A 22,396-nucleotide genomic window follows, 5' to 3' on the forward strand; every position below is an offset into this window, starting at 1 on the left:
TCCCAGTACAGCTCTGATCAGACATCAGCCCCAAAGGGGATTGTTTGCCCAGGTAACTAGAGCTCTTATGGATGCCCCAGTTACAAGGGAAAACTTGAATGAAAAAAAATAAATTAAAAAAAGTAAAAATGTTCCCATGGGGTAGTTTATGACTTCATGGGGACATATAACGTAAATAAAACACTCACATTCCGTATGTACAAATAAATATCTAAAAATATACATTAACTAATTCCCAACAAAATTTTTAAAAATCCCCGCCACACCATAAAAACACCACCATTTTCGTCCTGTTTGCCCACATACATTTTATATATCAAAATGACCTTCATCCAAAAGGGAATTCATTCATAATGGTCATTTCAAACAAAGTTACAAAAAAGCCTTTCTGCTTATTGTAACTTTAACACCCCCCTTTTACCATTGTTGACTAGCAGTATGTGTCACAACCCCCCCCCCCCCCCCAAAAAAAAAAAATTTGAAAAAAATTATTATTAGGTTTTTTTTTTTCAGGGTAGCATGCTAAAAAAAACCACTACATATTTGCCAAAAATGCCTGATCATTAAAGCCTTTTCAGGTCTCATCAATAAGGGGTTAAGAGTAAGGGCGCTGTAGTGCTTGCATTTCGCTTAGATAGTTTACAGTGTTAAAAAGTTATAACCATATAAAGCGATGCATGTCAGAATACAAAAAATGGGGCTGAGCCTTAAGCTATAAAATGGCTACGTCTTGAGGGGGTTAATGACCATAACAAAATAGTGTGTTTTACACTAATAAAGAAGAAGTCCACAAGTCTGGTAAGTGCTGCTGTCTTTCTTCATCTATTGGACTATGTTTATCTATCTAAGCTGAGCACCACACGGAGTGGATCGTTCCTCCTGCTATCTAGGCTCTGCCTAGAGTGCTTGCATCTGGCCCTTAGCACCCACAACCATGTATAGATGTACAATGCATAGATATTTTTGGATTGGGTTAGAGTATAGAGGTTACAAGATAAGCATTCTAGGAACTGATAAGCCCTTACTGAGTCACTCCCTCCTCTCTTCTATGAATTACTAGTGTAAAAGGTGCATTCTTGTAACCTGCTCACCCTATACTCAGAAGAGGAAGTCCTGTGGGGCATGTACTTGAGGCTGGAACCACTATTGTGGTTCAAAGACTAATTTCCGAGTTAATGAGTTCAGAATAATGCTTTCATCTGTCATATGTTTGCTCTTGGCAGATTGTGCTAGTACATTATTTATTGCATGGTGACTATGACAGGTCAAGAGTGTTGTGTGTTAAGGGCAGTGTGTTACTGGGAGATTGAGTAATGTAAATGTTCTCTTCCAACATGAAGTGAACCAGAATCGCCCTCCTCTGTGCCACTCTTCGATGAAGATAACCTTTTAAGAACTGCTGGATTCCGTTTGCCGTTTTCTTTTGGAATGTAAATGTTGTCATGGGCTATAATAAAAGATAAAAATAAAATAAAATGTAATTATTAAAGGGGTTAATATTAAGGATGAGCTGAAGGGGGCACCTTTCTATGGTTTGTCTTGATTCATAGACAACTTTCTGGTGCCTGAGGCGAGCTATATAATGGCGTCCCCTTTGCCCAATCCAGTGTTAATATAGCAGGTTATTTTTTTTTTTAGTATCATATTCACTTAAGTATAAGCTGACCTGAGTATAAGCCAAGGTACCTCATTTTACCAAAAAACTGGGAAAACGTATTGACTCGAGTACAAGCCTAGTCTCTAAAAAAAAAAAAAAAAAAAAAAAGCAGTCGCCGTCAGAAGGCGGCGAAAATGCTGTGTCATAGTTTGTGCACCAGCAGATCGCATAGACGTGCACCTGCCGGCATGGCCTGGAAGCCTTTGAGGTGCCGCGGGGAGAAGAGGATGCCGGGGGGGTCAGGCCCGGAAGGAAGGTACTACGGTTATTTATAAATATTCGAGTATTAGCCGAGTGGTGGGTTTTCAGCACAAAAATTGTACTTAAAAACTTGGTTTATACTTGAATATATATGGTAAGTGGGTTCTCCATGCAGTGTCCCATGCTGACATCGTATGTGAAGAGACATTATTTTTAAGTGTCAGGTCCTGCTCTGTTGCAGGCGACTGCACCCCTGACAATGCCCCCATCTTGCTGCAGGTGGTGCTGCCTGAGGCAAGAGGCTCCACTTAACTCATTGCTGATGCACCCCTGTTCGTAGACAGAAATATAAAAAAAAGTTATGGACATCAGGATATGCAATGTAAAATTAAAACCATATAAGTTTGGTATAAAGATAATGGGTAGCTTTAAATAAAAGGCTATAAAGTAAATAAACCCATAATAAAATGGTGTAAAGACTTTATTTTTCAGATTCCATCCTGTTCTGAATCAGGAAGTACAATATTTCTTTCAAAGACCAATCTTTAATGGTTTTGTGAAAGAGAAAATGAAAAGTTATGGGTTTTGGAAAGAGGAGTTGAAACGAAAATACTAAACTAGTAAAGAGCTTTGGTGGGAAGGGGTTAACTTCTATATGGTGCTGGAGATTGTACATATGTGAGTTCATTCTGTTCTTCTAATGTTCAACTTAATTGTCATTTGCAGGTGCAGAAATATAATTTTCTCCATGAAGCAGCTGGGTGGCCTCTGGCGTTGTCCCAGGAGATAGCGGAAATCCTACAGTACGGACCCAAAGTAATTCATCAGATGTGGAAGCAGAGCAGTCTGAGACAAACGCTTCGACACGACCTTCCTTTATACTTGGAAAAACTCAACAACTTGGTACAGCAAATGCAAACTGAACTGCAAAGTAAGAGAGAAGTTGTGTTCAGTGTGTGATATAAATTATAAATTTAATGGAGAAATGTGTAAATGCAAGTAGGGGTTACCGACCCCTTGTCTCCAATCACACGCCTGTAGTGGTGGCCACACAAATTCTGGCCAGATCATGGGCCCCAGACAGGTCTGTTACACATGTTCATGGTGGTTGGGTACAATGGGGCACAGGGTCGCACTACACACTTTTGTCGAACTGTGCACCTTTTTCGGGGCTAAAACGGCTTGCACAGGTATTTAAGAAGTGCCTGCGCTGCGACCCTTTTGTGGCGCAGCTGCTCTGGCTTCCATGCAACGAAAATTAAGGGGCGTGCCGTCGGTCGGTCCGACTGATTCGGACCGAGCGCCTATTTAACTTCCAAATTGTGTTGCACACCGTATATTAAAGATGCACCACAAAAAAAAGATGGTGAATTCTGTCAAACCTGAGCGTGGAAACGACACATTCATGATTTCTGCTGCCGCATGCAGAATTATACACGGACAATGTACTTTTAGTGAACTCTAGTGACTTTATAAGTAAATGTGCCCCAATGGGGCACTAAGGGTCCGTGGATCACATTTCCGTCGGACTTTCCGACGTTTTCGGGGATTGCATGGCTGGGACAGGTATTTAGAAGGGAATTGTGTTGCACGCGGATTGAATTTTGGAGCAATTGCGCCAGCTTTCACGCAACAAATGCGATGGCCTTCCTTGCTAGCCTTCCTTGCCCTCTCCCTGCCTACAGTTTTTGTACTAATGTAATACCCTATTTTTCCCTACTTTCTCTTCTTATGTTGGGTGCAAATTAAAGTAAAATACACAAGTAAGGAGAGATAAGAGGTGCTAAATAGAGAGATAAGAGATGCTTTAAATAGGTGCTTTAGGAGGGAAAGAGCAGGAAAGGTTAGAATAGGGCTAGAAATCTATGCACAGTTTAGACAGGGCAGATGCCAAGTTATTCAGCCAGCATACACATACACTTTATACTCTCCAGAAATCAATGTCACTGTTTTCTTAACATACAAAGCAGAATTTCTTAATAATGTATATTAAAAAATATCAATCACATTCCAAAATATATATTAACCATTATTTCAAATGGCTGATTTTAAATCTGCTGTTGAATGCAGTTAATAAAACAAACTTACAACCTATTCACATCAAACACTTGATATACAGTGAATAAATATGCAGCAGTGATCAGATTATTGCTTGCAGTAGAAATGTCCTTATTTTATAGAATATATAATTTATTGTACTATTGCTTTGGATGCACTCTTCTAGGAAAGAGCAGAAATATGTAAAATGATTGGAAATTCTAGACGCGATACAAATCAATCTGAGAAAAAACTAAGTCCAGAAAAGATTCAATTTCAACTTCTTGTAGTGTTCTGTATTTATTTCATCTCCGTTATCCAGTGATATCCTGAGGCTTTTCATATCATCATCCCATAAGATTTCACAGTTTATCATGTGTTAACAATGCAAAATAAATTTGAAAAAAACACATATGAAAACTGCTCATTTCAGATCTTCGGGGAATTGGAAGTGTTTTCTGCAGCCTTTTTAGACTTTAGAGGCAATTTTGTTCATGTAAAGTAAGAGCATATCATAAAACCTTCTTGAGTAGGATTTCTAAACAATCCAGCAGTCCTATCAAAATAATACTAGACCATATGGTGCCACTCGTAATGCCCTTAGAAATCTTCATACAGAATTGAAATAATTGTGATACTATGGTCAGAAAATATAAAGATACCTCCTAAATAATAACACTATGCAGTAAATAAATACATCATACACATCAGCAGGCACTCCAACCCCTATAATCCTGGTTAAAAAAGTCTGTACACACATTAAAAGCTCTTACTTGGTGCAGAATCTGAGGTAGGTTTGCCATTTCTGGGACCCCACCTCAAATGGCAGAACAGCTTAAGAGTGCATCAGTGACATATGGAGGACAGTTTAGACAACCGGTGGGAGAACTGGCTGTATCCCTCGAATGTGTGGGCCTCCCCTCATTTCTAGAGCCCATAGGTAATTTTAGGTTGCTTTATAGATAAATCCGCTCTTGTTCGGAAATAAGTCTGAATTTGATAGGAACTACTACAGTAATGGGTAATGGTAATTTTACCACAACCTTATATTTTAGTTATTTAATCCTTTTGTAGACTATAAAATGTGTAAGGATGTTCCTTAATGTGACTAGAGGTCTATATGTTGTATAACATGAAAGTTACAGTGCTGTACAGCTATGTTCATCCAGTAATTGTTATTGGCGTTACATTGCTTGTCACACGTGACTTTAGACTCGCAGACCACAATGCAACTCACATCTGACACGGCTGGAAGTTGTCAGTTTTGTTCGCAGCTCTTAATAGTATTGGCAACAGCAAGTTACAGACACGTTGCCAAAATGTCTCTGGCCGGAGAAACCCTATGTTACACAACATGTGTTGCTGTCGCCTTGATCTAATAATGTGCTATTTATGGAACCCTGTATAATCCTTATTTTGTATCATTTTAGAGCCTCTTTCTACGTTAAAGGATGCCTATTACGACGCCACCCTAAAACCACTCGATGATGTATGGAAGGACAAAACAGACACAAGTCTTCACCAAATCAATGCCTATCTCCCAAGTATTGTTAAGGATGAATGGTTGATGGAACCCATCAGACACATCTTACATGGCATAAAGAGTGGGGTGGATCTGGTGAGTAAAATTATATTGTCAAGTCTCAAGTACCCATCAAGTGTGGAATTAAATATATCCTTGCCCTAAACTGAAGCCAGCCTGGTAAACAACTGAGGCCGCATTCACACAGTGCGTTTTGATTGTGTTTTGGGACCCAATCCAAAGGCTCCAATTGTGATCACATACTGAGATAACATGTGCTACCATCAATTCTAAATGCAATAGAAACACAAGGTTACCTCAATATGTGATCACGGGGTAGTGAAGACGCACCATGTGAACGCAGCCTAAGGGTTTGACTACAGAAACCCAAAACTGGGGCAACATGTAGCATTACAAATGATTTGAAAACCCTGTTCTGATGTGTTAACTTTCCACAACTTATTTAGAGAAGAGAAATCTGCAATGTGATGCTACTCTGCATGATGTGTTATACTAATTTTGCTTTTATATACCTTAATGTTTGGAAATTTCCATGTAACCCAGGTATTATCTATTTTCATTCAGGGCATCCATCAAATACTGAAATGGACAGAAAACAAACTTTCCAGGACAGTAAGTAGGATAAGAAAGCCTCTGACAGGACTGTTTCATTACTCCAGGTACAGGATTAGTATATTTTTATAGTATATAAATCATATGTAATTATTATGTATCAGATATTTAGGATTTCTCAGAATTTCATATCCCCATAGGATAGGGAATCACTTGATTGGTGGGGGTGACTCATGGGACACCTAATGATCATGAGGATGGAGTAAAGTCACATGAATGACCAACCATTGCATTGTTTTAGAGGTACAAGGGGACCCTAATTTCAGACCCCCACAGATCAGCAAGTTATCTCCTATACACATATATTTACACCAATTACAACTCCAGTTATCTGCTGTTTGCAGCAGCTCAGTGAAGCAAAAATGAGCCATCCATACACTGTGTTTGGCCATGGTGGGGCAATACACATAGATCAAAATTGGGCATCACATCAAACCTAAAGGTCTAATGAATGCTCCAAGTAAGGCTACGACCAGACCATGTTATTATCCCTTGGTTGGAAGAAAACGTTGGTCAGATTTGCAGTGTACCCCTACAATGGGGATTAGAATATAACCCACTGTATGCTCATGCAGTGGGATAAGTCATCATGTTCCTCATCTCCCCTCCGAATGTGGGGGGAAGAATGATTATTGCCAGCAGCCAGTGTTTGGTGGCTACTGATGTTCAGGCAGCTTCTCCCAATGATGTTACTATCCTTATATAGACAGCAACATCACTGGGGGTCTGCCTGAGATTATGCTCATCAGAGGTTGGGGATGGATGTGATACTGTGCCGCTCCAATGGCCTATGCTGAGCGTACACAACTCTCAGCAGGATGGGAAGACATAACTTCATGTAAGATGCCTCCATCTGCCAGCATATACAACCGCTACTTTCCTGGCATATACGCAGAATGTATACATAGAAAGTTGTATGAATGTAGCCTATGGTGGCCATAAAGGAGCACTGATGTTTCTTTTGATTGTTGAAATGATTTTGAAGCCTACTCCAAGCACCTTTAAAGTCGCTTCTGAAGTACCCCAATTTTCAATTGGCATTAACATAGTGGACAAAAAACATGCTACAAGCTTTGTATTCCCATGTGTTCCCATGAAGCTGAAAGGGCTAAGTCAAGCAGTAACTTCCCTTGCCACTACAAAGTATATAGCACTGTGATGGGTACACTGCGGCCCCTGCAAACAGATGATTTTTTTTAGGGATGCTGCAATTCAGATGCTACCAATTCTAAGGATATGGGTTTAATAATTTACTTATTAATAACTCTATAGGGTCTACAACCTCCATCAAGCCTTATAATCTACTGGCAGCCTGTTGTAGAAAAATACACATATATGAGATATTCCCAGTTTACTCGGTATGCTAATGAACAATTGGTGCACCAAGATTCTGTCCTTAGCACGCAAAGCCCTGTTTTACCCCAGTATTACCACATGTATCTCAAAAGACATATCCTGCTCATCTGATGTAGTTGTTAGCTGCCCAGGCAGAAATAGCAGTGCTAATGTTCTGGGTTAAATAGGAATTTCTAAGAACTAGTATAATGGACAAATAATCAAGATGATGTTTAAATCTTAGTTCATTTCTGAAAAACTTGCAGCAATCAGATTATAATGCCTGGGGGAGGTGGTAGACTGCCCTTTAAGTAATGACTATAGAAAAATTCTACAGAAATATTCAATGTATGAATAGTTGACATTCTCATTTTATAGGCATTGAACGTTTGTTTTCACAAGTCAGTTTTCTTACGCAACTAAAAGTTATACAGAATCATCTTCTTCATGGTTAATATCTGATTTTCAGAATGTAATTTTTGAGTCACATGTATTTTTACATTTTCCTTCCTAAATTTCCTTCTATTAAATATTGCAAAAGCAAATGTCTAGCGGATTGTACACAATGGGGAAGATTCATGATGGCTCACATTTATTAAAGCGTTTGCACCAGTTTTTTTTGTCTGACTTTGCACTAGAAAGAACATTCAAACAGCTTGTACATGTATTTATGAAGTGTGGCTGCAAAACAGAAAAAATGTGCACCAAGAGGGGCGAGTCAGACCGTGCGCCACAGTTCTGCAGCATGAACAAACTGCACAAAAAATCATGCACACTTCCCAAGCAGAGCCGGGGGGGGGGGGGGGGGGGGCAGATTCATGAAGACCATGTGACACATTTCATGAATCTGTCGCACACGGTTTTTGAGAGTTTACTGGCAGAGAAGACACATGAATCTCCCTCTTCCTGACAGTTTTTTGCTTTCTCTGACTTCCATGTCACTATAGGCGTGTTGGGAGATCAAGTAGGGAGCTGGGTGGAGGGTGTTCCAGGACGTGAACAGCAGAGACCAGCGGAAAACCGTCAGAGACTATAGCAACAAACTCTGCCAGTTCCAATCTGGTCTACAGAACAAAAAGGGTTGAGTTTGCACCCATATTCACTGAGAGGCCAGAGTCTTTTGGTAATTACGATTGCAGAAGTGCCAGTGGGGGCGTTCTAAACACCCGTCTTAATGGATTCCCCCAATGTCTTTTCTGCAGGGCATTTTATAGAGCAGGAGGAGCTGAGTAGATTGTACAAAGTGTACTACCTGCAGGTAACATGTTATAGAAAAGGAGTTGCAAAGCGGATTGCGCACAGTGTCTACTTAGCTGCTTCTGCTCTATAACATACTGCCTACAGACAGAAGAGCACGTTGACAAGTTCACTATTAGGGTCCTCACTTATATAGGCGGTCCCCTTCTTAAGAACACTCAACTTACACCTAGTTACAAACGGACCTCTGGATGTTGATAATTTACTGTACTTTAGCCTAAGGCTACAATAAGCAGCTATAACAGGTGCTTATTGTATAAAAGGTGTCTGCAATGAAGCTTTATTGTTAATCCTGGTTCTTATGACAACCCAACATTTTTTAAAAATCCAAATGTCACATAGACCAAAAAAGTTCTGGCTGGGATTACACTGATAAAATATATAGTTCCAACTTACATACAAACTCAACTTAAGAACAAACCTACAGAACCTATCTTGTACGTAATCCGGGGACCTCCTGTACAGCTGCTAAACCCCTCAAAACTATGGTCTAACTTCTGAAGGTTAGCATATCATTCCATATCTCACCAAACAATGGTTTTAGAAACAGGAAACTAAAACCCATGTTAAAGTGTGGCAGGTCCACATAGATATAAACACTGCATCAGTCAACATTGTTGGTCTTTCCAAGAAAAGATGACACAATCTGATGTTACTGTTAAGATGTTTTCATGATAATTCTGGCTCTGCACCTACCACTCAGCTATTCATTTGTCTGTGTTTTATACTTTGCAGTAACTGCTCGGTCACACTGAGCTTCCCTGTGCTTCCGATGGAATACCACTTAACAGATCTGGCCAATGTCACCCACTACATCATTGAGGAGAAGCTGATGAAACCACTAAGAGAGCTGTACAGCGTCAACCCTGTGGCAGAGTTTTACCGATTTAAGCGAAGGATGATGGAGAGTCCATTTGCGTGTAGGTGACATTCAGTTATTTGGCGCGGTTCCTCAGTGCAGTATCTTAGTTTACAATGGTTAGGAATAGCTCCGGTAGTAATATATTTTTAAAAGGGAGATCATGTTCACATTTTTTTTATGTGCGATTATAATGATGGGTACCCCCAGTAATCTCTCTTATACAAATAAGTTGTGCCTGATCCATATTCAACCATAGGACTAAGCAATAGTATTGGGCTAATAAGACTAGGTCAAGATGTGACGATAACTAAAAGGTAGGTGATAAAAATGATATAACCAAATCTATAGATGGATATGTTCAATTGAAAGGAATAAAGGGGCATGGGCTGGCAGGCAATATACTAGCGGGCATGGGTGGGCTGGCAGGCAATATACTAGGGGGCATGGGTGGGCTGGCTATATACTAGGGGGCATGGGCTGACTGGCTAGCCATTTACTGGGTGGAGGCTGTGACCAATACATTTATCACTCTATGTTTATAATTGTGTCACTAGGGTTTCCCTGTTTTTTGAGTTAATATTAGCTAACTCAACTTATATACGAGTATATATAATAAAGTATCATATTAAAACATAAATGTCAAAGTCTACAGGTAAATAGCATTTACAACATTGACATTCTATGAGAACTATCATACACATTGTTGTCAACATCTTCAAATGCACACCAGAATCTACATAGTAGAAAAATGTTTTGGTCTGGATTCGGGTCAGCTTTAGATACTATAGTCCTACCATTGAGTGTTAGAAGACATATGGCTGATTTGACCTACAAATATTGTTATCTAATATATAGACACCTCAGTGGAGTTGTGTCATGAAAGGCACACAGAGGTAACACAAGCAAAAATAAAAGCCTTATAAACTATTGCCAGGGTCCACATGAGATAACCCCTTTAGTTCCCAAAAAACTGAAAAAACTTTAGGTAATACAAAACTCGAAGAACTATAGGTTGCACATGATTGCCCTTGAAGCCCAACTTTGTCATAGTTATATGGCTATTGGGTTCTTGAGACTGCTGGAGACTTCCATGATAAGAAAATATCATAAGTTACAAAATATCCAATTCTACTTCCTGTAGTCAATATCAGAATGATTGAATGTAAATCATGTGATGGGTTTCTTATCTTATCTTTATTGTCTCTAGATCATGCAGTTTTAATTGGAAACAAACACATTGTGACATTTGATGGACACATTGTAGACTTGTCTTCCAAATGTAACCTCCTGTTGGCTAAGGATTTTCTGTACAACACATTTACCATAGTACTGAACCAAGGTACTGGCGGCCAGAGATCATTGCACATAGAGATGAATAAGGTCGCCGTTGACATCTATCCTGGACTAAAGGTAAAACTGTCCATTCAGCAGTAAGATATAAAAGAAAACTACTATCAGGGATACACTAACCAAGGTATTTCTGATGGTACTTACCTTTCTGTCTACTAAGCCCTACACTGCTTTTACCTAAACTTTTAACCAGAACTAACAGAAAACTTTATGTATTGTTTATGTTAATAAACCTATGAGGTTACTGGGACGTAGAGCAGCCAAGTCTACACAGATGCCCCTGTAGCCTATAAGTCTTATATCTCTGGATGCGGCACCAGAAGCGTTCTATGGCTATTCAGCCTTGCCCATGCATACGCGGTAACTTGTTACTCTTTTCAGCAGTGAGCCCAGTTACTGCACATGCGTTGGCACAGGCTGAATGGGGCCGCGCCCAGAGGTAAGACTTCAGAGGTTACAGGGGTGTGGTGTAGCCTTAGCCCCCGGTGCTCGGCCGGGCTACTCCACACCCCAGTAGCTTCAGAGGTTCATTAGCATAAACAACGTTTATAGCTAGTTCTGGTTAAAAGTTTAGGTATAGGCAGTATAGGGCTTAGTAGAGCGAAAGGTATCCACCTCAGTTAGTGTAATACTGATGGTAGGTTTAATACTACGTTATACTTTCTGCACATTTGCAAATGTTGATCTTTATATTTTCTATAGGTAGAAGAGAACTGCCAGAACCTTGATCTTCCAACATTGAAGAATGGAATATCAATAAAGAAACATGCAAATAAAATTGAAGTGTCAAATCAACAGGGAATAAGTGTGGAATGTGACAATCACTATGACGTCTGTAGTATCACCCTGGATGGATGGCTTCATGGTAACTCAAGTGGAATGTGTCTCTGTATATACTGGATGCTCATACAGATGTGTATATCCTAACCAGGGCTAACCTTAAAATTTACCAGATTCAAGTTAGGCTACAGGGGTTTTCCAGCCTATGAATAACTAAATCAACATTTATCAATATTTAGATAATCAAAGATACAATAAAAAAGAAATACATTCAGTATATGTCACATAGTCTTTCAGAAATCTCAATGAAACTGGATAATGGTTAGAGAATTCGTTAAACTCTAATTTCTTAATTTATCGGTAACGTGACCCTATTGTTTTCCTATCCCAGGAGTCTCTGCTGGACTATTCGGCACAAATGACAATGAAGCTGGGAATGATCTGCTGCTTCCAGACCATACCCGTACAAACAGCACACACGACTTTTCACTAAAATGGCAGGTAGTTATCCATTCTGATTTTTGTGTTTATTTTGTATATTGACAGGGTTTTCCAGTTTAAAGTGTAAGATAAAAATGGTCCAGCACTACTACATGTAACAAAACTATAAACTGAAAAAAACATATTATAAGCCCAACTATTCAAACCTCATAGTACAATTACATATGTTTGCAAAAGTCACTCAATACAAGTAACTGATTTCTTTAATGTAATGAATAGCTAGACAGCTTCCGTCTGAATCTTCACCCATACTTTATGGACATCGGCCTCCAACTCCCTATTATTTTTTTTTTTTTTAAACCTAGTGACACACGGTACAACCATAGCAAATGTCCCTTTAAGGGGGTATCCAACAAGTTTAGTGCGGTCCAGAGTATATTTGCTATGCTTTAGGCTCAGTACAATACAATAAAAGTATCAAGAAATGCATAGTCTGTGTGCATCAAAACAAAGTTCTTCGAAACTTGATGGCAATGTTTTGTGTCATGTAGTAAATAGTTATTTTAGCCTTACAATATATGAATATTTGTCACATTTACTTTGTACCTAGGTTGACAGCCAGTGTAGTTCTGGAAGGAAGAAGGTGAAGGCCTGCACCACTGCACCCCATCACAAGTTATGTAAAGCCTTCTTCCAAGGAGGACAATCCGTGCTGAGGAACTGCTTCAGAGTTGTAAGCTCATAGAAACTGATCGATAGTATATACTGTGTATATGGAGAATTGTTTTAATTGTGTTTTATATGTGTGTAGATGTAAGACGCCAGTTCTACTAGACCAGTGATGGCGAACCTTTTAGAGCCTGAGTGCCCAAACTTCAACCAAAAGCCACTTAATTATTGTAAAGTGCCAACACAGCAATTAAAGCAGTAATTTATTTCTCCCTTTTTTTGAAAACTTTAAATCGTTCAGCCTCCTAAAGACACCAACACAGTTGAAAGGAGGAGGACATATTCATCTATCCATGTAGGAAGAGTCTGTAGGAAGATTCTTTGAGTCCTGTCTGGTGAGCTTTATGCTAGGGTGAAGACCTGGGTGCCCACAGAGAGGGCTCCGAGTGCCGCCTCTGGCACCAGTGCCATAGGTTCGCCACCACTGTACTAGAGCCTTGGTTATAAATGTGAAAGTACTCGTGACTATTTACTCCACTGCAATTATCCAGAAAAGTGCAGTTTTATTTTCAGTATGATCCTACCAAGAGATATAATGCCCTCCTTATAGATTTACAGTGTCAGAGCTGAATTAGTCATATACTGCTAAATCACACAACATTTTCAGATGGAACTTTTTACAGTAAAATGCTCTCTCTGGTTCTGAGCCACTGAAGATGTGTTAAAACCAGGTGCACATTCTGACTGGGATACAGGCCACTAGAGGGCACAATAGAAGCAAGTGTTGAGACATAAGAAAAATCATTATATTTTTATTTAAATAATCATGATAATCCAGGGGCACTTCCTCGTAGATCCAGGCATCGTGACTATGGTAATTTGATATCCATGGTCTCCTGCTTGCTAAAATCAACTTTTTAAATTATGCTAATGAGTCTGAGGGCTCTGGGGGTGTTTTCAGGGACCCGGAATGAAGTCTTTTCAATTGTTGTTACAATGAGCACAGCAGGTCACCCCTCTCCCTGCTGATGTGGAGGGGGAGAAATATCATTTTTTCTTTTTTGGATCTCTTTGTGGGGTTCTGTTATTTGACTATTCGGGGAGTAATCCTTGGATAGCATTGCATGTGATATGTCTTTTACAGAGTTGTGCCTGAAGGTGAGCAGCATTTGCCTGCAATTTTAAGCATCTCTAGGGAGGGCTGTCTTTTTCTCCTATATACATGTTCTGCTCATTGCACCAAGTGAAAAGACATGATGAATGGGCTCTGGAAACACCCCCCAGAGCCCTCTGGCTCCATAGCATAATTTTAAAATTTGATTTTGGAAGAAAGGAGGCCTTGAATAACAAATATAGGGAGATTACACAGTAACGGTGCCTGGATCTATGAGTAAGTGTTCCTGGTTTATCATGATGGATTTTCATGGTAGAATTCATTTAAATTGAATAGTTGGAGATCTAACAAAGAAGAATTTATTAGGAGACAACTCCATTATGGCTGTTTTGTTAATGAATCAACCTAATACTTCAACTCTGACTGTAATTCTATAGTCCAGCTCATATGTGAGTTATTTGTGGTTTTATAAAATAAAATTCAACTCTACAACATCTGTAGGATGGCTTTCATCAAGATGAGTCACAATTATAATTTCCTAAAACAAATCCAAAAATAATGCAGTGTCGGGTATCAGGAGGACCAGCGGACACTCATGGTCTTTTTGAGTACAGTACTTCAGTAGTGAGGTGGAGACATTGAAAAGTTGGTCATTAGCCAAGATAAAAGAACTTTTTAAAAAGAGGGTATTTAGTGAACATTTAAGTATTAACTTTATCATAGTTTGGCAATTGGGCAAATAAGCATAGGAATGAGGAGAGGGTGTTGTTAGGCAGAAGAGGGGCAGGTCAGGGTGAGGAAGGGTAGAGTCAATAGGCAGGGACTTTACTTGGAGTAAATATGTGAAATATCTAGGATCTGCAAGCTGTCTGCAGCTACTACAATGATCTTAGGTGATAAGTGAAAGGCGTAGGTTTTGTACCCTCAATGAACACCAATCAATGACCTTATCCAAAAAGATAAGCATCTCATTTGCAGTCTTAGACAGCCAATTTAATATAGAATTTCGACATGAATTGTCCTCATGGGTCAACAGCGATGAGCCCCAACTCGGTAATAATTTTTCTGGGTTGGGACAAGCCTTTCATGGCAAACACTGTGCCCGTGTCGCCTATTAAAGATGACATGTCAACATAATTTATCCCCTCACACCAGTAAGACCTGGTGGTAAAGAGTTAAAAGTCCTCCCCATATCACCTAAAATTATCTGCCACTGAGGCTCTGTACCTCAGTTACAGCTGTTTTCGTGATATGTAAATAATTAGACAAGAGTCAACTTCTGACAAGAAGAGTCATGTTTTTTCAGGCTGCCAGTGAACCCTGTCTCCTCCGAAAGCTCTGTGTCCTCTTCCTGTCCTTACCAGAATGCTGTCCCTCTCACTGCATGGTGTAGTTAGCAGTGAGCATTGTGTGGGAAACTGTAGACCCCCAAGCCCCATTTTACACACCCACTGATGAGTGGGATGGAGTAAGAGACAGAAGCGCAAAAAGTTTTGGGGTACAATTTTACTTGGTGGGAGGAGGCAGATTTAAGCTGAAATGCCTGTATTGCCCTTTACAACAAAGGCAGAGTGGAGGGGGAGGGGTCTTGAGTAAGTTTCATAGTTCCTTTTCTTGATGACAGGTTCCCTTTAAGGCATACAATTGTCATAGACAGGGACACATGACTGTGAAATGGTCACCAGGTAACACTACATTTCTCAATATCTGTTCTCAGGTTTCCCCTGCTCCATATTATAGAATGTGTGTGGAAGATATTTGCGATTCCAATGAGATTAAGACCGTCTGTAACTTAGCTGCCGCATATGTCCATTTATGCAACAGAAACTATGTTCCTATAGAAATACCATCCCAATGTGGTAAGTACACCAGTAATATACACCCCAGGTGAGAGGTTGTGTATGCAGCAGCTGTTCTCCAGATACCTCTGTGAATACAGATTTACTAGTGTGGCTTCTGACTGTGGCTGCTGGTGTTTCCTCTGGGTTCACCTAGGCTCCTTACCAAATTTTAATGTTTCCCATAAGCCCAATTGTATTTGTAATCATATCTTGTATCACACACCTTAGGCCTCTTACACACAAACGTATAGTTTTTTTCAGTCATGTATTATTTTAGTGGCGTTTTCAGATGTAAATATTGAACATATGATACCCATATGACACTGGGTCAGAACCTTCTTCCTCTATTCTGACTGGCAGTGTTGGTATTTAAAAAGGACTGAGTTAGTCACAACCTCCACACATGTTTTATATAGCTGCAATAAGAATGATTTCACCTTTTGCATCTGGAAGCGAGTGCCTGGATTTATATTCGTACTACAAGTTTTGTAAGCACCATCCGGTAGTGTGCTACAGAATAAGTTGGTGCTGAGCAGTGGGAGTACAGAGTAGTGGTACAGCACTCCCCAGTTTCCAGTAGTAACATCTGCTGTGTCTACATTGTATACTACTTAATGTGCTATATACATCCAGATCCTGTTGCCCAGCACACTCGTCATTGTGGCAGCCCTGTCCCTTGATATATAGGATGCAGTAAGTGTAGTTATGTTGTAGCGCTCCATTTCTGACATCAGTGCCATTCACTATGCCATAAAAACATAATGGCTTTTCCCCAGTTTGTTTTTCCTCTAAGCAGCGCAGCATTTACTGAAAGTAATAGATTGCAATCCATATCAGTGCCAGCTGCCGTAGTGATGGAACGGGCACTTCATTGTGCTGTGGTAATGTGTCTGCCCCCGGAGCCACTCATTACTAATGTGCACCGCTGGCTTTCTGGTTGGATGATAATAAAATGAAATCCTATTTACTGACATGTCTATATCCCCACATTGCTGTAAGATTAATCGTTCAGGGATCAGTTGGTTTCTGTATTGTTAAGAATAATGAAGAGTTTGGTAAGAGGAACAGCAAATGCATAAATTATAACAGAGGAAACAGAGTTTATCATTGTGGATTTATTAAGTCCGGAGCAAGAGCCATGTGTTTTACATGCAGAGTTTGCTGAAGATTTACCATAGATTTGTCCCTATGTATCAAAAAGGGCGAGATTTCAAATATACAACAAAGCAGAAGCATGCCATGAATTCTACATATATTTGGAATCATATTAAAAGATAAGAATTTCATCCTTTAGACCACATCAGCCTTACAGTTTTATGAGCTACAGAATCGAATATACAGGCAGTTAAACACTTTCTGGGGGTCCGATGAGATCCTATGTACCTCCGTCAGACCCCTCGTTGCTTCCAGAGATGAGTGGAGCAGACAACCATGCATTTCCGTTCTGCTCCATTCATCTCTATGAAGTTGACGGAGATTGCACACCACTGTGCAATCTCAGTCAACTGCATAGAGAGGAATAGTGCAGAACGGACATGCACGTCCTTCTGCTCCGCTTATCTATGGGATCGAAGAGGGGTCCGACAGATTTTTTTTTGTGATTTGTGGGGGTCTCATCACTGAGATCCCCACTGATCAACTGTAGATAGGGGCCTTACTCTCTTCCCGGGAAAATCCCTTTAAGAGGATTAGAGGGTGTTATATAGCAATTTTCAGGACTATGAATGCAACATCAATTCAGCCCAAATAGACTCATAACTGAATTAGAAAAATTTGGTGAATCTGCAACAAAGCAAATCTTGAATAATTCGCTCATCTCTACATACAACTATAACAAAAATCCTTGTTGCATGGAAACCTTGGGTACATTTCTGTCCACTACAAGCGTTTTCTTTTGGAGTGGATTACAACACCAGCACTGTTATCCATGATATGGAGCCAACTATGAGAACGTGGATCAGTCTCTATAATGTTTTAATCTGAATTATTTTCTTCCTGCAGTATGAAGCACAGCCAATCCACAGGAGCAGCGATGACTGACACATCTATGTTGTATATTATCTGAAAATAACATATGAAGTGCTTGTATGTGATGAATTCACCTAAGCACACATAAACTAGTTCAGACCTAACCAGAACAGGGTATAAACTGAATGTATGGAGCGTTTTACACACCTCACTGTATTCTGCTGTAAGTAGCACTATTTTATTTTTTAATAAAGAAAATTCTTGTTTCTTATCCAAACTCTGTTTTATTCTTTATTATGATATTTTGAAGTAAGTTTTATTTACAGTCGATTAAGTTGTAGAAGTTTGACCATTTTTTAACATGTGACGATTTTCACCAATCACATTAATTTTTGCTCAGACGTTTATGTAAGTTTATTCTAAGGCAAAGATCAGTCGCCAGGATAGAGAAGAATCTAGTATATCAGTATAATAAGGGAGCGGAACAAAGGTACAACCTCTAGAGCATTGAGGAGGGTCTTACACACATATGTTCAATACATCTGTGCATCCCTGAAAAGTACCTTTAATTTATTATGCAAATGATCTACTATATGCTCATAATTTGGTAGAGAAAAGTAACCCATAAATTCTTCACTATTGCTTTAAATCAACAGATTTTAGCTCTACTCCTCTTGGAATGAGAACCACCACCACCTCAGTCATTATCCGAGAACTGTAATGCACCTCTTCTTCCCTCTATGTTGCCTTTGGCTTATGTTATCACCTAGAACAGATTCTTCTGTCTATCAGCCAGCCTAGATAACAAAATTATCCAAACAGCGACCCCACTTTAGGCCTTTCAGCAAGAGGAGATCCAACATGTCCATGTATTACAAAAAAAGCTTACTGAAGGGAACCACATAATGCTTCTTACAACCTGTGGTGGAGCTCCAGGAGACTGAAACACCACTTATTTCAGATGACCACTATGGTCCCAGAAACTGAAGACCTCCGATAATCAGCTAATTGTTGCCAGACTCTCCTAACAAACACGGCTCGTCTAAAATGAACAACCCAATAAATTATGATGGCACCGAAAACATCCAGAATGGCCATTATGGCAACTAATAAAGAAAAAAAACATTAAACGGAGCACAAAATATTTATGATATCATTCTAAATTAATTTGCGCACCATTTTGTTAATAGACGGCCCTTGACTTTCTACTATCATTTATAGAACATCATCTCTTGAAATAATGATTCCAAGACTAAACGAAAGGCTGTTAAAAGGAGAATCAAAAAATGTCTGCTATAAATTATTTCCAAACCCATTAAATGTTTGCATCTGGGATTAAAACAAAAATAAAAAAAATTATTCTCTGGATATATATCAAAATTCATAATGAGTCCAATCACTTGTAAATAAGATACCAGTATATGTTCATGTTAAAAGACCTAATAAAAGACAGCCATAAATTTTAGACGTCGGCTGAAAACTTGTTTGGCTGAAGGTCAACTTCATCAGGTCATTGGTAACATCCTAGTTCAGCTCAAGCAAGCAGTTATAGATACAGATATAAAGTGCCCTATAAAAGTATTTGGCCCCTTGAACTTTTCTACCTTTTGACACATTTTAGGTTTCAAACAAAGATAAAAAATTTAAATTTTTTGGGGAAAGAAACAACAAGTGGGACACAATTGTGAAATGGAATGAAGTTTATCAGATATTTTAAACCTTTGTAAAAAATAAACTGAAAAGTGGGACGTGCAATTATTTGCCCCTTTAAGTTAATACTTTGTAGCGCCACCTTTTGCTGCGATTACAACTGCAAGTCGCTTGTGGTATCAGGTCTCTCTCAGTTTTGCACATCGAGAGACCGAAATTCTTGCCCATTCTTCCTTGGAAAACAGCTGGAGCTCAAGGAGGTTGGATGAAGCATTTTGTGAACAGCAATTTTCAGCTCTTCCCACAGATTCTCGATAGGATTCTGGTCTGGACTGTGACTTGGCCATACTAACACCTGGATACGATTATTTGTGAACCTTCCATTATAGATTTTGCTTTATGTTTTGGATCATTTCTTGTTGGAAGATAAATCTCCATCCCAGTCTCAGGTCTTTTGCAGACTCCAACAGGTTTTCTTCCAGAATGGTCCTGTATTTAACTCCATCCATCTTCCCATCAATTTTAACCATCTTCCTTGTCCCTGCTAAAGAAAAGCCCAAACCATGATGCTGCCCCCACCATGTGTGGCAGAGGGGATGGTGCGTTCAGGGGGATGAGCTGTGTTGCTTCTACGCCAAACATACCAGAGCACCTTCTTCCACATGTTTGGCGTCTCCCAGGTGGCTAGTGGCAAACTTTAAACAAGACTTTTTATGGATATCTTTGAGAAATGGCTTCTTCTTGCCCCTCTTCCATAAAGGCCAGATTTGTGCAGTGTATGACTGATCGGTGTCGTATGGACAGACTCTCCCACCACAGCTGTAGATCTGTGCAGTACATCCAGAGGGATTATGGGCCTCCTGGATGCATCTCTGATCAGTCTTCTCCTTGTTTGAGCTGAAAGTTTAGAGGGTCTTGGCAGATTTGCAGTGGTCTGATCCTCCTTCCATTTCAATATGATTGCTTGCACGCGGCTCCTTGGGATGTTTAAAGTTTGGAGATCTTTTTATATCCAAATCTGGCTTTAAACTTCTCCACAGCAGTATCACGGCCCTGCCTGGTGTGTTCCTTGGTCTTCATGATGCAGAACCCTGAGACTATCAGAATGCAGTCACACGTTGCAGTTAAAACTGCATCGCAATAAGCTTTGAGGTGGTTTTAGGTGTAGTTTTTGTTAATATAACAGGTTAACATTTGTGGAACAAATTTCTCCTTCAAAATCAAATTCACAGGTTCAGTTCATGTCTTTCAACAGTTAAATTAACAAAACTGCACCTAAAACCACTTTAAAACTGATTGCGATGCAGTTGTAACTGCAACGTGCGACCTCACCCTCACAGAGCAGGTGGATTTATACGGAGACTCTCACACACAGGTGGATTATATTATCACCATCAGTCATTTAGGACATTGGATCTTTCAGAGATCCTCAATGAACTTCTGGAGCGAGTTTGCTGCACTGAAATAATTTTGTACACCCCACTTTTCAGTTTATTATTTTTTTCTAAAAGTTTAAAATATCCAATGAATTTTGTTCCATTTCACAATTGTGTCCCACTTGTTGTTGATTCTTCACCAAAATATTTACAATTTCATATCTATATGTTTGAAGCCTGAAATGTGGCAAAAGATAGAAAAGGTCAAGGGGCCGAACACTTTTGCACGGCTCTGTAGGTGAGTCGAAAGTAACAGTGACGAGGCAAAATCTTCTACACCTAAAAAGAAAGGTTTCACCACCATCGTAGACAGGAGTTTTTCCACTTAAGAGCAGTGAGACCATGTAACTTGTTGCCACAGTATGGTGCAATGTTTTCATAAAGTGAATTTTTCGCCACTGTGGGATTATAAGCATCAACTATTCACTATTCCTATGGCCCAGATCTGTTATTCTGTCTGCGCCAGTTTACTGTCCGACTTTGCACTGAAAAAAAGAGAGTCTTTGAAGCTTGCACATATATTTAGGAAGTGTTTGCGCTACTGTGTCCGACATTTTAGAAAAATGTGCACCTAAATGGGTGTGGTAGTGCTTAGTCAGTTTTTGACACCTTTAATACAGCGACTCGACAGAACGCACACTGTATGTTAAAGATGCAGTTTAAAAAAAAAAAAAAAAATAGGGTGCACACTTTCCAAGCAGAGCAGGGTGTGCCAAGAAATTAAAGCCCATGAGCAAGTATTCAGTAATCTGGCGCAGTCTGCACACTAAAAAGGCAAACTGTGCACAGTGCAAGTCTGCACCATTTGGCCCACAAATTGTATATGGCCAGCTTAACAGTGAACTGTTTGGCATAGAGATGAGTAAATATGAGTGGACCCAATGGTTTGGCTACCTGACCCAGACAGGGGGTGTCCTCCTGGCCTATCATAGCCATGGCTAGTTGCTAGGAGCATCAGTTTGCCGGATTGGCTGTTCAGTCACCAATCCGGCAATATGTCAAAGTCAGGCAGCTGAACCTGAACCAGAACTCAACTATTGAGTTCACTCATTTCTATGGTTCTATGGCAAACAAGTAGAAACAGTCAGGTAGTGTTTTTTTATGAGTTCCATGAATATTTAGGTGATAACAAACCAATAAAATGTAACTTTTGATTATGAAAAAGTATAAAAAATAACTTGCTGTGCCAGCTTTCCATCTTACTTCACGTCATTGTCATTGACAGATGGTGGAGTATTTGCCAAAAAAAATGGACCCTTTTCTTACATGCTGTATACACTCACCGGCCACTTTATTAGGTACACCTGTCCAACTTCTCGTTAACACTTAATTTCTAATCAGCCAATCACATGGCGTCAACTCAGTGCATTTAGGCATGTAGACATGGTCAAGACAATCTCCTGCAGTTCAAACCGAGCATCAGTATGGAGAAGAAAGGGGATTTGAGTGCCTTTTAACGTGGCATGGTTGTTGGTGCCAGAAGGGCTGGTCTGAGTATTTCAACTGTTGATCTACTGGGATTTTAACGCACAACCATCTCTAGGGTTTACAGAGAATGGTCCGAAAAAGAAAAAACATCCAGTGAGCGGCAGTTCTGTGGGTGGAAATGCCTTGTTGATGCCAGAGGTCAGAGGAGAATGGGC

At 39.7% G+C, this 22,396-nt stretch overlaps 1 protein-coding gene across 1 annotated transcript in view; it reads left to right on the top strand.

The window, feature by feature from the left end:
- LOC140075161 (uncharacterized) overlaps positions 1-17,896 on the top strand; it is a 167,907-nt gene extending 150,011 nt beyond the window's left edge. The window contains exons 65-74 of the mRNA XM_072120705.1: positions 2,585-2,789; positions 5,326-5,513; positions 6,003-6,097; positions 9,378-9,562; positions 10,712-10,914; positions 11,557-11,719; positions 12,026-12,135; positions 12,686-12,808; positions 15,576-15,717; positions 17,701-17,896. Of these exons, the coding sequence (XP_071976806.1) occupies positions 2,585-2,789; positions 5,326-5,513; positions 6,003-6,097; positions 9,378-9,562; positions 10,712-10,914; positions 11,557-11,719; positions 12,026-12,135; positions 12,686-12,808; positions 15,576-15,717; positions 17,701-17,705 (1,419 nt within the window). The 3' untranslated portion in view covers positions 17,706-17,896. The remainder of the gene's footprint in view (positions 1-2,584; positions 2,790-5,325; positions 5,514-6,002; positions 6,098-9,377; positions 9,563-10,711; positions 10,915-11,556; positions 11,720-12,025; positions 12,136-12,685; positions 12,809-15,575; positions 15,718-17,700) is intronic.
- The last annotated feature ends 4,500 nt before the right edge of the window (positions 17,897-22,396 follow it).

The sequence above is a fragment of the Engystomops pustulosus genome, chromosome 8 (assembly GCF_040894005.1).
Source record: "Engystomops pustulosus chromosome 8, aEngPut4.maternal, whole genome shotgun sequence".
In the NCBI taxonomy this organism is placed as follows: Eukaryota; Metazoa; Chordata; class Amphibia; order Anura; family Leptodactylidae; genus Engystomops; species Engystomops pustulosus.